General features: G+C 28.4%; 2 protein-coding genes across 3 annotated transcripts in view; both read left to right on the forward strand.

Annotated features, from left to right (window-relative positions):
- The window catches only part of LOC107463272 (uncharacterized), a 16,524-nt gene extending 12,972 nt beyond the window's left edge, over positions 1-3,552 (forward strand). The window contains exons 6-9 of the mRNA XM_016082044.3: positions 643-1,032; positions 1,761-2,056; positions 2,156-2,404; positions 2,863-3,552. Coding sequence (XP_015937530.2) covers positions 643-1,032; positions 1,761-2,056; positions 2,156-2,404; positions 2,863-3,381 — 1,454 coding nt within the window. The 3' untranslated portion in view covers positions 3,382-3,552. The remainder of the gene's footprint in view (positions 1-642; positions 1,033-1,760; positions 2,057-2,155; positions 2,405-2,862) is intronic.
- An 11,713-nt stretch (positions 3,553-15,265) lies between these two features.
- The window catches only part of LOC107463187 (flavin-containing monooxygenase FMO GS-OX5-like), a 6,756-nt gene continuing 2,768 nt past the window's right edge, over positions 15,266-19,253 (forward strand). The window contains exons 1-4 of one of the 2 annotated variants that reach the window (XM_016081931.3): positions 15,266-16,039; positions 16,995-17,132; positions 17,578-17,660; positions 18,482-18,617. In XM_016081931.3, coding sequence (XP_015937417.1) covers positions 15,452-16,039; positions 16,995-17,132; positions 17,578-17,660; positions 18,482-18,617 — 945 coding nt within the window. In that variant the 5' untranslated portion in view covers positions 15,266-15,451. The remainder of the gene's footprint in view (positions 16,040-16,994; positions 17,133-17,577; positions 17,661-18,481; positions 18,618-19,253) is intronic. The other variant, XM_021129851.2, reaches the window with a different exon arrangement.

Below are 19,253 nucleotides of genomic sequence, written 5' to 3' on the forward strand. Positions count from 1 at the left end.
GAACTTTGATTTTTTTTTTTAATTTGATTTTGGTTAACCAATTTTAAAAAATATGGATATGATTTTTAAAATTTTGTTAAATTGGTTAACCAAAATGTGGTTATAGTTTTTTAACCGGTTAACACATTTTGGTTTTTTAATGTACACCTAATAATAAAATCAATATATTTCAGAAAATAATTAAAAAGGAGGATCGTATCTCCTAATAAGAGCATAAGAGGAAGGAAACAGAATCGCAAAGCAGTTACCTCAATTTGAATATTGTTACCACAATTGTTCCTTCCCTCTCCTTCCTCACTAAGTATAAGCTAAAAAGGGAAAAAAATCTTTTTAAATAAAAAATCTCAAAATAACTCGTTTTAAATAAAAAATATCCTTTTTTAAATATAAAGCGAATACAAATATCTTGAAAATTACAAAAATGCTTTTCCAAAAAAATCAAAGATAAAATTGCTAATCTAAACGCAATAAATTTGAATATTTCTTCGGATATTTGCATCTATATAGGCTTCTAGTCTTCTGTCTTCTACACACATTAATCATTCATTCACTCACTCCAATTCTTCTATCTTAATTAAGCTTCTTCCATCTCCCTCATACTCTCTCATAAGTCATAGATCACTGTATTACAAGAAAATATAGAACTGATGATGTTCAAGGTAGCGAATGCATCGGAATACCTGGTAATAACAGGTGCTGGGATCAAAGACGTGAAGCTTGCGAAGAAAGCATGGGTGTTTCCATGGCAATCATGCACCACCTTGGACCTTTCTCCGGTAAACTACACGTTCGAGCTCCAAGCCATGAGCGCCGAGAAGCTCCCTTTCAAGCTTCCTTCGGTGTTCACAATTGGTCCACGTGTCGACGATCACGAGTCTCTCTTAAAGTACGCCAAGCTCCTGTCGACCCATGATAAGCTCTCCAACCACGTTAATGATCTCGTCCAAGGAGTCATTGAGGGTGAGACGCGTGTTCTCGCCGCCTCTATGACTATGGACGAGATCTTCAAGGGAACCAAGGAGTTCAAGCAAGGTATGCAATAACAATAACTTCACCTTTTTTTTCTTCTCTGCCTTTTAACTTACTTTCTTAAATCAACAATATATTTAAATTTAAATTGTACTTAGATAGTTAGATATGTATCAATGTATCGTAATATCATACTTCTTACCGTTGATTTATGAATATACTAGAAAAAAAGTGGGGTTAAAAGGCCTTATTAAAAGGTTGTCAATGGTAAAAGTCCTAAAATATTAGGTCTTATCAATTAGAAAGAATGCATCATAAATCCTCTTTAATTGTTTTACAATCAACTTTTTTCCCTTTAGTTGTATGCAAACCTATTTAAAATACGATTGAATTGATTTTTAAAAGTAATGCTAGAGAACTAATATTTTGGTAAATATCTATTACTTTTTCAAAAAAATTATTTATTTTAAAAATTTTAGATTTTAAATCATAAATTTTAAATCTTAAATCCTAAATTTTATATTTTAAATTTTAAATTCTTCCAAAAAAATAGAAATAGAAAAGAAAAACGACTTAATATTCCCTATACTTTTTTCATTTTTCTTTTTCTAATCATTTCACCAAAGAAAAAAAATGATTTTTCTACTAAACATCCAAATAACCCTATTGGCCTATTTTATTTGATTGCACCTTATTGTGAACTTAATTTGCAAAATGTTGGTAATAATGTTACTCATGAGTAACAGAAATCAATTAATTGAAACTAACATGCATGTAACCGTTACTTGAAGGTGTGTTCGAGAAAGTTCAGCTAGAACTGAATCAGTTTGGGCTGCTGATCTACAATGCGAACGTGAAGCAGCTGGTGGATGTGCCGGGACATGAGTACTTCTCTTACTTGGGCAAGAAGACTCAGATGGAGGCTGCAAATCAGGCCAAGGTGGACGTTGCTGAAGCCAAGAAGAAGGGAGAGGTTGGTGCCAAGCTTAGGGAAGGCGAGACGCTCCAGAATGCGGCCAAGATCGATGCTGAGACGAAGATCATTGCCACTCAGAAGAAAGGCGAGGGCGATAAGGAGGAGATCAACGTAACTAAATAATGTTTTGTATTTTCATTATTCTTTAATGAAAGAAATACATAGTTTATATTGATATAGTCTTGAAACATGTTTATTTGAGTGTTGTAGGTGAGGACATCAGTGAAGGTGTTTGAGAATTCTAAGGAAGCAGAGGTGGCAGAGGCAAATGCAGAGCTAGCAAGGAAGAAGGCGGAGTGGTCGAAGGTGGCAAAGTTGGCGGAGATGGAGGCTACAAAGGCAGTGTCTTTGAGGGAGGCAGAGCTGCAGGGGGAGGTTGAGAGGATGAATGCTAAGGCCAGGACTGAGAAACTTAGAGCTGATTACCTCACCCAGGCAAGCGTTGACTATGAGACCAAGGTTAGTGCCTTCACAACTTTTTTTTTAATTATTTTTTATAGAAATTTTAATTTCTAAATTTTAAATTCTAACTCTAAATCCTAAACCTTCTATAAAAATTAATGATATTAACTAACTAAAAATTAATTATCTATAATTATTCTATACAACTCATTAATTAGTATCCTTCCTTGTATACTATTTCTGCTCATGAAGTATGTAATCTCACTGAATTTCTGAGATTGGCCATTGGACAAAGTAAAATAATGCAACTTATCATCAATTCTTGAATTGTGCAATAATAACTGCATGATAACATTTTGAATTTATCAAATACTTTTTGTTTTCTGTGAATTTTGCGATATTAGATAATTGATTCAAACACTTTTGCTCATGATGTGTCAATATATAAAATGCGGAATGAAATCCTAGTTACTTTTACTCTTTATGGATCCATAACAAGTAAAATTATTTGATAGGCACAAGAGGCCAACTGGGAACTATACAAGAAACAAAAAGAAGCAGAAGCAGTTCTTTTCCAGAAGGAGAAAGAAGCTGAAGCACAAAAGAAATTGGCAGAGGCAGAGTTTTTCGCTCGCCAACAAGCCGCCGATGCGCAGCTATACGCGAAGAAGAAGGAGGCAGAGGGGCTTATGGCATTAGGGAAAGCCCAAGGTGCATATCTAAAGACACTCCATGAAGCACTTGGAGGAAACTATGCAGCTCTAAGGGACTACTTGATGATAGAACGTGGAATGTATCAAGAGATTGCTAGGATTAATGGCGATGCGGTACGTGGACTCAAGCCGAATATCAGCATTTGGACAAACGGCAATGGCGAAGGTGGTGACGGTGGCAGTGCTTTGAAGGAGGTTGCCGGTGTGTATAAGATGTTGCCACCTTTGTTTAAGACAGTTGAAGAACAAACTGGTATGCTGCCTCCGGCTTGGATGGGAACCTTGCCTCAAAAGAATGCGGATCAAGCTTCTTTAAAGTGAAAAGATTAGTAAAGTGATAAACATGAATGAAATATCATTTTAATATTTTACCAATTTCTATAGTTTAGGAGATTTCGTCAAAAGAATGTTTATATTATGTGTTAGCTCATCTACCATTAATATGACATGATTAAGTATTAGTTCTCCTCCATAAATTTGTTTATTAGGCTATTTCTACATTCAATAGAGTGTTTATTTGATATTTTTTTCAAAGCGTATGCATTAGCCACTAAACACTATTTTGGACAAAATTAACATCCGCACGTAAATGTAAATATATAATTAGAAATTTCAATTGCATATATATTTCTTTTATGAGAGTTATTAAGTTTGTATATTAGCCACTAAACACTATTTAAATGGCATTATATTTGGATTGAGTAATACGAGGATGGTGTGATCAAGTATTAATTTTGAGGATAAATTATTAATAATTATACTATATATATATATATCAAAATCAATCATCAAAATCAATTACTACATTAAAAATAAATTAAATTATACATATATTATATAGAATGGTGATCAATTTAATAGTTGATTTTGATATATGAATAATATTTTGAAACTATTAAAATGGTACCAAAAAATAAATAAGTTATTATCTGCAAAAAATTAGAGAAAAAAATTAAAAGTAATACTTATATATTTAAAAAATTTTATAAATTAAATTCAATTAAATTAAATAATAAAATTTAAAATAATGTTAATTATAATTAATTTTATTATATTAGATCAATTTAATTAAATTTGATAATAAAAGACTTGAATTTACATTATTATTCAAAAATTAATATTGATGCCGACAACGTCTTCTTTCAAAGTGACAAAGAGGACTACCGATTGCATGTGATTATCGTTTTGTTAACACGTTCTATGACATTATTCACATTTTATATCTGTACATTTCTATTTTACATTATAGTTGTTAAATGTTTTTAGTTATTAGTAATTAATAAATATAAGTGTTATTTATATATATTATAATGAGCTTTTTTTATAGACTAGTTTAGAGGCCATTGCTCTAGTGATGAACGCAAGTCTCTTCTTCGTGCGATGAAAGTAGCGTGGCTGCTCTTGCTTCGAGATGCGTGTGAGTCTGGTTGGGAGAAGCACAGACAATGTATATGCCATGCTAGAGAAGTCAGTATTTACTTCTCTCTAATTTCAATGAGTACTTAACATTAATGTTACGGTGATAATGATAATTAATTGATTGGGCCGTTTTGGTAGTATTAGCTTCTTGTACCCTTGTCTGATTTTAATGTTAGGTTTAAATTTCAATTCTTTATTTTAATCCGCCCAGATCAAGATTTTTCGAAAGAAGGCGTAGTTTTAAACCGAACAATATATATTTCGGGCTAGGAAAAGATAATAATTATATTTATAGTAAATAAAAAAAATAATATTAATAAGAAGAATACTATTAGCATGAAATGTAAAAAGAAACACTTTTTGTTAGTATTTGAAACAGTGTTGTGAAGATTGAAGAGATAGTTTAGCCTTCTAAGCTTTAGGGTATGTTGTGTATCTTTTTTGGCCTGTGAAATACTGAAATCCAAATGCAATTAGCCATCTTTATATTTTTCTTTGAGTAAACTACCATTTGTATTTACGAAAGTTAAAAATACTGATATATTTATTTATAGAAGAAATTATTATTTGTATTCATGAAATATAAACTTTTGCTAATAAAACTATCCAAATCCAAAAAATTATTAAAATTTTCAAATTACCCCACCACCACCACCACTTACTCCACACCACCACTTTTTCAATCCCAAACCCACCACCAAAATTCTTCCTCACCACCATCCTAAATCTTAATTACCACCATCACTCAATTTAAAGGCAACACCACCTCATTTCCTTCATCACTACCATCATCACCACCACCACTATATCTCGATTATCATCTTCTTCACATAAAGCAACAACAACAACAACAACAATAGAGAAAGCAAATTGTCTGAGACCACGGCACCACCACCTGCAAACACCAAGTTGTCTCCTCTCACCCGATTTCCACTCTTCTTCCTCTCTCTCGCCCCTTTTTAGCTCCTCTGCGTAGCCACCGCTGCGGCACTCAACAGTCGCTGGCGCCGTCAAGTTCCACCCAACCTCCACTCGCCACCGCCACGTCCTTTCCCCCTTTCTTTCCTCCTCCACCCTTTTCCTCTCTCTTTCTTCTTCTTCCTCTTGCCTCACCTCCGCGATCCCAGGACCACCGTCGCCTTCTGTTTTCGCCGTCTTTTACAATCCTAGAGCCCCTGCCGCTGTCTGATCGCTACCACTGCCCTAACCCGTTCTAGCTAACCCTCAATCTCTCGCTGACACAGAGTTCCAGCCCCTGTCCAGTCCGCGGTTCCACTAGTCTTCCCCAGTCTACAAACCCAGAAACCACTAAACCTACATCACGTAACCATTCGAAGAAGTAGAAGAGAGAGAAGCAAAATATATAAGAAAAGAGAGAGAAAGAGAAAGAGGAAGGAGTTGGCAGAGTTGACGGACTCTGGCGGCAGCGACGAGCTCAGAAAATGGAAGGAGAGAGAGAGAGAATGGGGTTAGGGTTAGTGGTGGTGGTGGTGGGAAAAAGATGATGCAAATGATGATAAGGGTAATTTGGAGTTTTTATGTGATTTTTTAGTATTTGAATAATTTTGTTATATAAAACTCATGTTTTATGAGTACAAATGGTAATTTCCTTTTTTTATAGGTAGATATGTCAGCGTTTTCAACTTTCGTTGGTAGAAATGGTAGTTTACTCTTTTTCTTTTTTCTAAACCCAAATAAATTAGGGGGTGCTCCCATAAAGACGCATAAAATGCATAGTTGTCAGAACTGAACCGGTGATTGAACCGGTCAAATTACCGAGTTATTGGGTCATTGGTTTAACTGGTGAGTTACTGGTTGAATCGGTTAACCCGATCCTATGTAAATAAAAAATTAAAAATAGTAAAAAATTTAAAATTAAAATTTAAAAAATATATTTTTACTAACATTTTAACAATATATAGTTATTCTAAAATAATATAAAACAGGAATAATAAGTATTTTGTTAATTTTATTCTATCATATATATTTAAGAGAGATAATTAAACGAGAGATTTTGATTAATTTTTCTCAAAATCTCTCTTATTTTTAAGAGAGATTTTGAGAAAGAATTAAAGGAGAGAGATAATTTTATTGAAAAAAAATTTAAGAAGAAAAGATACAATTACTAATTTTTATTTGTCAATTACATTTCTATTAAAATTAGTAGTATCAAAAAATATTTTAAATTTAATATTATGAAAAAAAATAAAAAAATTTATATAAGGATTAATTTGATTAATTTTTAAAATTTTAGTAATGAAAATAACTTACGTCTGAACTTTCAAGAACTATTTTGATTATAAATAATTTTTTTACATGTCGCCACGTGTCACCGATCTGACACGTGGCATGACATCTGTCATTGATCTAACACGTCAACCAATCATCTTGTAACACGTGGCATTAACCCACCACATTATTATGCCACGTGGCATTTAACGTAACATATCATCATCCAACTGACAGAAGGACTAATGTGACCAAATCGTGTATCTTTCAAGGATGATTTTGATTAATTTTGTCTTTCGAAGACTAAAATAGAGATCGAAATATCTTTTAAAGACGATTTTGACTATTAACTATTTCATTTTAATAATATTTTTTTATTTACTATAAATAAATATAATTATAATCTTTTCCTGTCCCGGAATATATATTGTTCGGCTTAAAACTAAGCCTTCCTTCCAAAAATTTTGGTCTGAGCAGATTAAAATAAAGAATTGAAATTTAAACCCAACATTAGAATCAGAAGGGTACAAGTAGTTAATACTATCAAAAACGGCCCAATTAACTAATTATCATTATTACTATAGCATTAATGTTAAGTATTGCCAATAAATCTTAATTCATATGGCATATTTCTCTTTTTCCACCTTAAAGATCTCCGCTTCAAATCCTACCAAGCTATGTTACTAAATATTTTTATAACTAAAATTAATTAAGTTGGCAAAAATTCAATAAAAAAATATGTGCATGTGTTAAAATTTTTTTGTTGAAAAGTACAAAAGTTGATTGATACATCACAAAAATTTGTACACAATTTATTGACATATAATAGAAATTTTTGTACATATTATAAGAATTTTTGTTTATATCACATAAATTTTTGTTGTAATAAGCCAATATTTTAAATATGTGGTTTAGAATAAAATTGTGTTGTGTGTATCAAAAATTTATATGTTGTGTGTCAAAAATTCTTCAGTGAGAACTAAAATTTATGTATTGATTGTATTTTATTGATTGACGGTCAATGTTTTGATTCTTTAAAAAAAAATTTGTATTATACAACAAAATTTTTATATTATATAGTAAAATTTTTGGGTTGCATGTATTTTGTTAGTTAGAGGTTAATATTTTGAACACATCGTTTTTTAAAAATTTATATGTTATACATCAGAATTTTTGTAAATCAAAATTTTCATATTTTTATAAAAGATGAAGAAGACAACAACAATAATGATGATCATGGATGATGAAAAAAAACAGAAAAAAAAAATCAAACAAGAGAAGAAGATGAAAAGACGTTGAAAAAAAAGAAGACAACATTAAAAAAGAATAAGAAAAGAAAAAGATGACAAGGATGATGATCAAATTGTTGAAAAAGATGATATCGACGAAAGATAACGAAAGAAAAAAAAAAGAGAACGAAAAAACAAAAGCTAAATCGTATATATACGTAAGTTTGAACAAAAAACGCGTTATATAACTTGGTTAAACATTTTATTGGTAATAAAAAAATTTATTCATGAATAAAGTCTAGCTAACGATACCAGAAAAATTGAAAACTATATATCAAATTCAATTTTAATGAGAAAAACACAATTCATAATCTGAGCAAACTTCCAAGTTGTATAGTTCGATGATCTACTCCTTGAGTCCTTGCTCAAAGACTCTTAAAGGTTTGTACATCTTTTTTACATGCATGGAAGATCAACAAGATAAATAATGTAATTTGAAGAATGAATTATGCCTTTAAAAAAAAAACAAGTAAATCGCAATACCTTTGTCATCTGTATGTAAGCTAATTGAAATGAAGTATCTACAAGGAGAGAAATTATGTCCTCATCAAAGTAGAAGAAAAATAACTTCTAAAAAAGAAAGCAACAATAAGACACTTATAACGAGGACAACAGGGAAAAAATACGATAATAAAAGATGAACAATATTATATGATGAATAAATATTATTATTTTTATTCATATTTAATCAGTAATAATTATATTTATATTTATTAAAATTTTATATACATAAATTAATACAATTTATTAGAGGTGTGTATGGGTTGGGTGAAACCATATTTGATATGACCTAGATTCGTCCTGAAATATATATCGGGCCTATTTATTAGATTCGAACCTGACCCTAAACCCGATGAAACCTATACACTTTCAGGCCACGATTATACTGAATAAAAACCGAGCCGTTAACATTACATTACCTTGATACCTTCTTATAAGTTAGCATGTAAAAATATCCAAATTTTCAAGACTCCAACTATTATTTGACATGGTAAAATTCACTTAGAAAAATATAACAAAAATCAACTCTTCTCTAAAATTAAAGTATAATCATAATCAATACTAATATTGTCTAATAATACCAAATATTTAAATCAATACAAATAACACAATATTATGCATTAATTAGTCTAAAATCTTATGCATTTTAAACATAAAACATTAACTTATAGTCTTATAATAACTAATAATACAAAATATTAAGGTCTACAGTACTTAAATTCCATATAAGAATAGCCATCATCCATCACTAATAACACAAGATATTAATTGTGTATGATGATCGGGTCACCAGACTGATTTCGGGCGGCCCGAACCATGGCCCGAACTCGACCCGAAGTAATGACTGAATCTATTTTTGAGACCCTTATCCGATTCTAAACCCAATAAAATTACACCAAATTACAAATTAGTCTCTAAAGTGTTCGGACCGAGTCGAGTCTTCAGGCTAGGTGGGACCATGTACACCCCTATATTTTATACTCATATTTTTTAAAATTTATATATATAAATTAATAAAATTTATTTATTAAAAATAATTTAATATTTATATTAATTAAATAATAATAAAAAATAATAAAAATTATTGGTCTCAAAATTTATCATAGGAAAGGGTGAGGGGAGGGGGGAAGAAATAAAAGAATGACACCCCTTCAATAAAAAACCATACCGACAATAAAAACTAAAAGAGGGTAAAGATAGAAACAAAATTAGGCAGCCAAATGTTTAACATAAAACAACTTTCTGATCTATTGCCAAAGGAAATTTCAAAAGTTTACATAAAGTAGGGGTGAGTTATAACTTGCATCTGTCAATATGAGAAGAAGGATATACCTATCATTTCTGACATAAGTAAATATCTTATTGTCCAATTTTTTATAATTTTTAAAAGGATCATTTGATTAGTTTTAAATTATTTAATGTCCTATAATAAAAATAATATTTTTATAATTGTCCCGTTTTAGACAGATAGACTTTATTAGCTAATAATTCAATGTGTTTGCTTTCACTAACAAAAAATAGAAATAAAAAATATTTAAGACAAAATAAAAATTAAAAATTAAAATTACAAAAATTAAAAACATTGAAAACTAAAAACTTTTAAATCAATCCACGACCAATATGTATCGGATTCCAAACCTGCAACCACAATGTATTAAAGGCAAGATGTGAGAATAAAAAATATCTAATGAAAACAAATTTTAAAACAATGGAAAAAATTAATAGTTTAAAAAAATTATTTCATTTTATATAGGTGGCTTTAAGTAATTTATAAGTGGGGTATTTTTTTTATGTCTCTTTAATTTATGATTTATTATTTATTTATAGGAATAAAAGAATAATCAATTACAACTATACAGGTACAAAAATTAATGCCATTATACATTGCTAAAAAAGATATAATTTTATTTGTTTTTAGTGAAAGATATTACACAGGACTTTATTGGTACGAGTTGAGAATAGGATTAAAGACTCGTCAGTCTTTCGTAATGATAGAATTGAATTTTTAGAGTAGGAAGTGGTACATGTTGATGAATGAAAATTAAAGTTTACGGATGTTGATAAGTGCACTGAATCGCTCAATTAATACTACGGTGAGTGAATATCTTTTTCACAAATATTAAAAAATTGAACAAGTAAATATCATATTAAATGTCTGATTAGATTAAAGGAACCTGGATTGAAGAGGAAAAGATTGAAAGATTTAGAACTTAAATGCTTGAATGCTTACTGATAGAGAGCTTGAATGCTGATTTAAGAGAAGACAATGATGATGAGAGTTAAAGATTTTTGGAGATGTTTATTCTTTTAGAGAAATCAAACCTCGTTTATTTATCTTGAAGTTTGCAAAAATTCTTCGCGACAAATCTTTAGTAACTAATTTCCAATTCCTTGATTCCTCAATTTCTCAAGCATTAATTAGTCGTCAATTAATTAATCAAGAGATTAAACGCAAAAATTGATTTAGTTTTCTAATAAGATTTAAAGGTAGTCCTTAGGTCGAATTACATGTCACATATTTAAGTTAGTCCTATCCAGTTAAATCTTTAGAAAAAAATACAATTTTCAAAAGTTGTTATAATGTAAATTATATGACTTACTAAATTCTTCAAGTATTTAGTAGAAAAAAAATATTAATAGATATTATAATCAAATTAACTTTTAAGGTTAAATTAAACCTATTTGATTTCTAATCTAGTATTTTTTCAAAAAATAATATTATTAAACCATCAACAGCTTAATTAAGTTCTTTTTGAAAAAATAGCTCAAAACAAAAAATATTTATATTAAAAGTAGCTTATAAATAAGTTATTTTGTATTTAGTTTTTTAGTTCTAAAAGTGCTTATTTTAAAAGAAATATGATAAAAAAAATTTATTATGAGAAAATTTATTTTTTTAACTTTTTCATAAACACTTAAATAGTTTCTTAAAAAGTTACAATTTAGTTTTAAAAATTGTACCAGACATTAATACTATATATTTTCACAAGTTAAAAATAAAAACAAGTTACTTATGAATCTATCCAAACATGCCATAAGTATAATCAAAGTTATTCTTTTATTTTCACTTGAATCTCAACTTGATCACCAAATTATCAATTAGAATCGCTATTTCATAATTGGGCTAACTTAACACACACACATGTATGTATGTGCAAAAATTATGTTAACAAATTTTTTTTTGTTAAATTTGTAACTTAATTTCATATGCATAATGTCAAATTGTCAACAAAAATCTGATAACGTCCTATTTTAAAAAAATATTTGTACTAAAAAAATATTTGAATTTGAATTTTAAAGTATTATTATTCACCTTGTTTGTTTTCAATGAAAAGAGTGCATATATGCAAGTGTCATCATTCACGTATACAAAGTTAAGTTAATAATAATAAAGGTTGATATATAGTAAAAGTAAAATGAACATGACTATATAAAAAAATGTTGGAGATTAATTTGTATATTAAATTTTTGAGAGACTAAGTGTGTGTTTGAATTACAGTTTACAAATAGGAGTTTGTATAAATTTGATTTTAATAAAAAAGTAAATATGTGTTAACATAATTTATATTTGACAATTTTTATATCAAAATGACTTATAGTAAAATAAATATTGTTTAGATTATACTATTTAAAATTACTTTTAAATAAAAAATTACTAAAAAAGACATCAATTTAATTTTTTATATTATCTTAATTTAGATATTTAAATAGATCTTATTAATTAATTTTATAATTAATAAAAGACATCAATTAATCACTTCTTCAGAGGAATAAAATGTTGCTAATCATAAAGATAAAGCGTTTAAAAGACTCAAATGCGCTTTTCTCTTTCCCAATGTGTTTCTTAAACACATCCTAAAATGTTCACTTTTTAAAATTATTAAAAAATAATTTAGATAATTACTCCACTAAAAAATAAACAAAAAATTGATTTATCTACTATAATAAAATCTTAAAATTAAATCTGTGTATTAATTTTGTTTAAAACTATTAAAATATTTAGAACGGATTTGAATTAATTACTCAAAACGAATTAATCGCCATCACAACAAACACTCTCTTTCTTGGGCTTGGGTTTTTTTTTGTTCTCGGACGGGGTAAAGAAGACTTAACCTAAAAACACATCACTCCTAAATTTATTAGATCACCAGTTTCAGAGACTCACCCTTGCATTTCATGGTGGTTGAATCTCCACCATCTGCAGTTGCTGGCTCCTCCACCTCAATGACCACACAAAGTCGTTGTTGTCAGACGTATCTTCAAACTTTAATGTGATCCGGGCCAACTCAGACCTGAGTTGTTCTCCATGTAATGAGAATGCGCCCTTATCTTCCTCCTCAATTTACTCAAGTTGATGAGTCACTATCCTTTCCGGTGCTTCTGACCTTTACTCCAGTAAATTCAAGTCGGATTGCTTGAAAATTTTTTTTGTACATAGTAACTAGTAAGGTCAAATAAACCCGACTCAAACTCACAAAAATCTAGTAACAAACAAACCATGAGATTAATCTTTCTATCACTTTTTTTATCTAACTCAATTAAAATAAAAACAGCACTTTAGTTCCTCTGCTGCAACTCCAATCTGCTTCTGCACTGATCTCGATCAAAATAGAAGTGAACGGAAATACTGAAAAAATCGAACTCATGTTGTTACTGTGCTATTGATTTTAACACAATATAAATCTTAACTGGACCAAATAACTTCGTCAGCCCACCAAAAAGCCGGTTTCAGCTCCACTCCAAGATTTTTTGCTATTTACAAACCAATCTCTAATGGGGCCAAATTCAAATTTTACCAATTAACCACTTCCCTCTTTATCGGTGAACATTGCACCTGACACATACTATGTTACTGTATCTCATCTACGTGTGACACTCCCTCAAACTAAACACCAATACAAAAAGGATAAGATGCATTCTTCTCTTCGATTGGGCCAGTGCAGGCTATAATCCACCCAAAATAGCTAGTTAAACATTTCACACACACAACTTTTGTGTTACGTCATTGGAGGAGAATTCTATATTAAAAGTCTACAGTGAAAAATCCAATCACTTTCAAGGCCGGTGACCATTATAATTTTTGTTTTCAAATGATGAAACCGGGAGCATTGACCTTTATTATTGAGGATCGGATGTGAGAAAATGATGGATTCCAGCTAGTGTTGAGGAATGAACCACGTAAAAGAATATGGCAAAATGGATTGACGTGTAGCAATTCTCTTAATAGGAAGTCATTGATGTTTAATATACCATTTCTTTGTGTACTTCTTTTACATTGATTTGCTATATATATGTCACGTGTGTTAGCGGGACCAATTTTATTTTTAATATCAACAATACTAGGAACCAATTTTATATAAGCCAAGAATCAGCCAACTAATAAACCAAAGATACCGGTGATTTTAACCAGATGTTGCTACTGATCCGTTTCTTTTTCTTGTAAATTGAATGGTTTTTAATATGATTTCTATATTTCATGTGTTACGCATTAATAAAACATAATTAATTATATGGAACCAACTAATTAATGATCAAAGGATCTGTTCTGTGATTCTCTCCTATCACTAGCGTATCTTCTATCATGTTTTGAACGTGGTCAATAATAATTTAAAAAATAAATTAAATTACAAATTAATAAAACTAATTATAATTAATTATGTTGTTCTATTATTGGCTGATTATTAGTTGGTTCCATATACTTTTTTTAATATATATTTTTAAAGTAAATTTAAAAGTAATATATGTTATTTTTTACTAAAATAACAAATATTTTAAATATTTTATATTTTATATATATTTTTACATCTTATAAAATTTTAAAATTTGTATGTCAGCGTATCTCATATTATATCGTATTTTATATTTATTTCAGTATTCATATATTCTACCTTATTATTGAAACATGAATCAAAGATATCCTATATAATCTTATTATTTTAGAATAAAATTATGAAATATTTTATATTTTAAATATAAGAAAGTCTAGGAATTATTTTTTTTATAGCCACTTTCAACCATTTTTTTTTGTTTTTACTCTTAAAATAATTTTTTAATTAACCTTTTCTTATACTCACGTTTATTAAGATATGACTTCAATTCTAAATACATATTATTCATTTCTCATGGTTTCTAGCAAAACTATCCTTAACTTTGGATATTCTATTTTACTTTCGAATATTTTTTAGTAAATTTTTTTATGTTTTCTAGTATATAATTTTAAATATTTATTTGAATATTAATATAAGTTAAAAATAAAAAAAACTTCATTGATATTGATTGCTATATAGCAACTTAGCGACTAAAAACATTAAATATACATTGAATATTTTTATTTCTAACAAAAGATAAAAATATACATAAAAAATATAAATTTAATTTTGACACATTTTATTTCACATGTCTCTATTAAAATTAAGCTCTAAAAATATATTAGTACGTAGGATTCGTCTTTAATTGACTAAAATAAATATTATGATTTGATTCCTCAAATTTGTAGAAATTAATTTTGATATTTATAAAAAAAAAATACATTTTTGTGATTAGGATTAATTTTAATTAATTAATGTTAGTCCTATTTTTTGTTTTAATAATTATATTTTACTAATGCTTATTTTATCATTACTTACCATATTTAGTTGATAAAATTTAAATAATCTCCCTCCACCTCCCTAGTGTATCTTGGCCAAAATCTTCTAAATTGCACTTTTACATGTCGTCCATTAAGATTATTTAAATAATAAAGAACTTGCCTAGTACCGTAGTACGTATATTATTTCTTTCCTGTTACTTGAAGAAACATTTTCTTTACAATGCACCAAGCTTCAACCAAGTAGCCTTACATTTCTTCTTCATTCGAGTATATTAGTTATATAAGTATTCAGATTTCAAAGATCTACTATTTTTCGCCGTCTCTACGGTGTCGTTTAATTTACTTAGCCCTAATTAAAGAAACCATGCATCGTTCCGTCAAAGTCGCTGTTATCGGAGCTGGTGTTTCAGGCCTCGTGGCGGCACGTGAACTTCAACGCGAACGACACCACGTCGTCGTTTATGATCAAAACGACAGCGTAGGAGGAAACTGGATCTACGATCCGAGAACCGAATCCGACCCCCTCAGCCTCGATCCGAACCGAGAAACTGTCCACAGCAGCCTCCACGTGTCCCTACGCACCAACCTTCCAAGGGCACTAATGAGTTTCACCGATTACCCGTTTGTAAGAACCGAGTCCGACCCGAGAACTTTCCCGCGTCACGACGAAGTGCTTCGGTTTTTAAACCGGTTCGCTGATGAGTTTGGTGTTCGAGAGGTGACCCGGTTGAAGACAAGAGTGAGTCGAGTGGAACGAGTGAAGGACGAGTGGGTTGTTGAGTCGATGACTCGGGGATCCGAATCGGTGAGTAGGGAGGTGTTTGAAGCGGTTGTGGTGTGTTCGGGACATAACTCGGTGCCGAGGGTTGCTGAGATTGATGGTATTGAGAATTGGAGAGGCTACCAAATGCATAGCCATAACTACCGTGCACCTGGACGTTTTCAAGACCAGGTACCTTCATGCTTAAAACGTGTCATTTCTTTTCTTCTTCTTAGGCGCCAAAAAGATTTATATTATTTTTTAATTTAAAAAATAATATTCAATATTTCAATTTAGTTTCTGAAATTACATTCGAACTTCAATTTAATTTTTAAAGTTTTAATTGTCACTATTTAATTTTTAAATTTTTTAAATTTTAATCATGTTAGTCTGTATAATAATTTTCATCACAGTGTTATTTAAAAAGTTTAAAAACTAAACAGAGACAATTCAAATTTTAAAGAAGTCAAATATAATTTAGGACCAAATTAAATATTTTCTCTTAATTTAATTTTGGTAAAAACTTGTCAAATTATATCTAACTCTCAGGTTATCAACTTTATCGAAATTACATATGAATTCTTACTGCTAAATATAGATTTTTTATTTTTTATGAATTAAATATATTGAAAAAAAAATCAAGATTTTTAATACTGTTAGAACATTTTTAAAGTAAATTCTTATTTAATACCTTTCAGAGAGCATAATTACATACTGAAAATTGAAAAAGCCTCTTATTTGTGATACTAGCATGGAATTGAAGCAGCAAATTAAAATAGTACAATATTTGCATTATATATAGGTGTTTGACAATTATTATGAATCGTGAAGCAGAATTTGCTTCATAAGAGATGTATTTTGAGATTTAAACTAAACTGAATTAAAAATTACAATAATATTTGATAAATATTTGTATAGAATATATATTAAAATATAAAATATATATTAAAAATAAATTAATTAACATATATTTATATACAAATATATAATAATTAATTTAATAATTAATTTTTTGTACATATATATATAATAGTGTGTGCTGCAAAAGCATTATTATGAAATGCGTTAAAATGATGAATAACTGTTTTTGGCCTATCAATTTGTCATGAAATTCTTTCATAATTCATAATCCTTACTTAATATGCAGATTGTGGTTATAGTTGGTTATGGAGCTAGTGCTTTTGATATCGCGGTAGATATTTTACCATTGGCAAAGGAGGTTCACGTAGCAACCAAAGATAATCGATTCGGCGTCATACTCAATGATGTAAGATACCATACTATGGTACGTATCCACTTACGCCAATATTTCGGTGTCAAATGGGTTAATTCCATCCGTTTAGACCTATCTATTTAAATTTATAAATTTAAATTAATAGATTAATTATATATTAAGTATATATATACAAGCATTTGAAATAAAAGTTTGATTTATTTAAAAGAAATTTTTTAGATTAACTAGACCGATCTGTTTATTTTTTATTTTTTGTTTAAATAAGTAATTTTAATTGAAAAACCAAAGAAAATAAATTTTAGACTAAAATATCAACTTTAAGTAATTCTTTTTTGTCCTTTTAATAGAGTATGTTCAAACTTCAAACCTCATTGATGAATCTTGGTTTTCTATTTCACGCATTTGATTAATGAATTATTATTTTATTTCGATCTTATTGTGTTATTTGTTTCAGTAATTATCTCATTGGTACTTCTAAGTTTTATCATATTTGCAGATAAAATGTGTGAATAAAGATGGCTCGATTTCCTTTCAAGATGGATCATCAATTTTTGCAAATACCATAATCTACTGTACTGGGTATAATCAGAAAGGCCTCGCCCATTTTTATATTTTTTCAGGATAAAATTTCTTATTATTATCACCTTTTTTATTTCCAAACTTTATTACCAGATTGTTGTCATTTTTTTAAAAATATTCATTCATATATCATCGTTTTAAACTTTTAATGTATTATTTTTTTTTCTACACAGAGAAATTAAAGAAGGAGATGCCTCCATTGCAATAATAACAACAATAATAATAATAATAACAACAATAACAATAATAACAGTAAGAATAACAACAAAAATAAAAACAATAACAACAACAATAAAAACAACAACAATAATAACAAAAACAATAATAACAAGAATAATAATAATAATAATAATAATAATAATAATAATAATAATAATATGAGGATATTGGCAATTTGATAGTAAAACTTTTTTATAATATCAATTAAAAATTTTAGCTTATCTTTCAATTTTATTAATATATTTATTTTAAAAAATATTATATACAAGTTAAAAATTAATTATTTAATTAGTTATTATATATTTATGTATATGTTTATAGTTGTTTAATTTATTTTTGTATGTATTTTATATTTTAATATGTAGCATAATTGATTTATTTATATACGTATCTGCATCTATATATGTATCAAATTGGATAATATCAATTGAAAATTTTAGTTTATCTTTCAACTTTATGTATTTATTTACGTATGTGCCTATATCTTTCCTCTATTTACAAGTTATTATATGTTTGTAGAAGTCATTTCTACACGTCATTTTGTAACTTTATAATAGGCGTGATTTAATTTAATTTTGTTTCTGAATAAAATGTATTGGCAGATATAAATACCATTTTCCTTTTCTTGATATCAATGGAATCGTAACCGTTGAAGACAAGTGTGTTAGACCGTTATATAAACACATCTTTCCTCCAGCATTAGCACCTTCGCTATCTTTCATTGGTATTGTTACAAAGGTAATTGCAATTTAGTTACAAGTTTTTCCCATAATTTTTTTAATATTTTTTATTTCTTCTAATACCATCTTAAATTATCATTCAAATATTAAATATATAATTTTTTATAAAAAAAATTAAAGTTCATAATTTATTAAAAATTAATCAAAATTTAAATAAATAAATAAAATCAAATGTACATTTTCTTTTTTAAAAAAATAGAAGGATAAATTTGGTTGTAGAATCTAAAAGAAGAAGAAAAAAAAGAAAAATTTGAAAAGATAAGTGAACAAATTTTAAAAATTCAATAAAGATAAAAGAGTAAAAAATTAATGTCTCACAAGTCGTGTCTCAATATCTCATCAAATTAAAAATACACAAATTTAATGTCTCCGTATCCATCTGTATTCTTCTGTATCTTTCAAAAATCTATGTCTCATCAAACTAAATAACAGACATGTGTCATTATATTCATATCTCAATGAACATAGACATTAACCAAATATTATCTAAGGAGACGAGACTTACATATTTGATAAAAAAAAATTCAAACATGTGAAAAAATAAAAATATTATGTGCATATCAAAATCAATCATTAAAATGATTATAAATATTTATAACTAATTAGTTATTATTTATATATAAATATATGTAAT

This window comes from Arachis duranensis, chromosome 8 (genome assembly GCF_000817695.3).
Source record: "Arachis duranensis cultivar V14167 chromosome 8, aradu.V14167.gnm2.J7QH, whole genome shotgun sequence".
NCBI lineage: Eukaryota > Viridiplantae > Streptophyta > Magnoliopsida > Fabales > Fabaceae > Arachis > Arachis duranensis.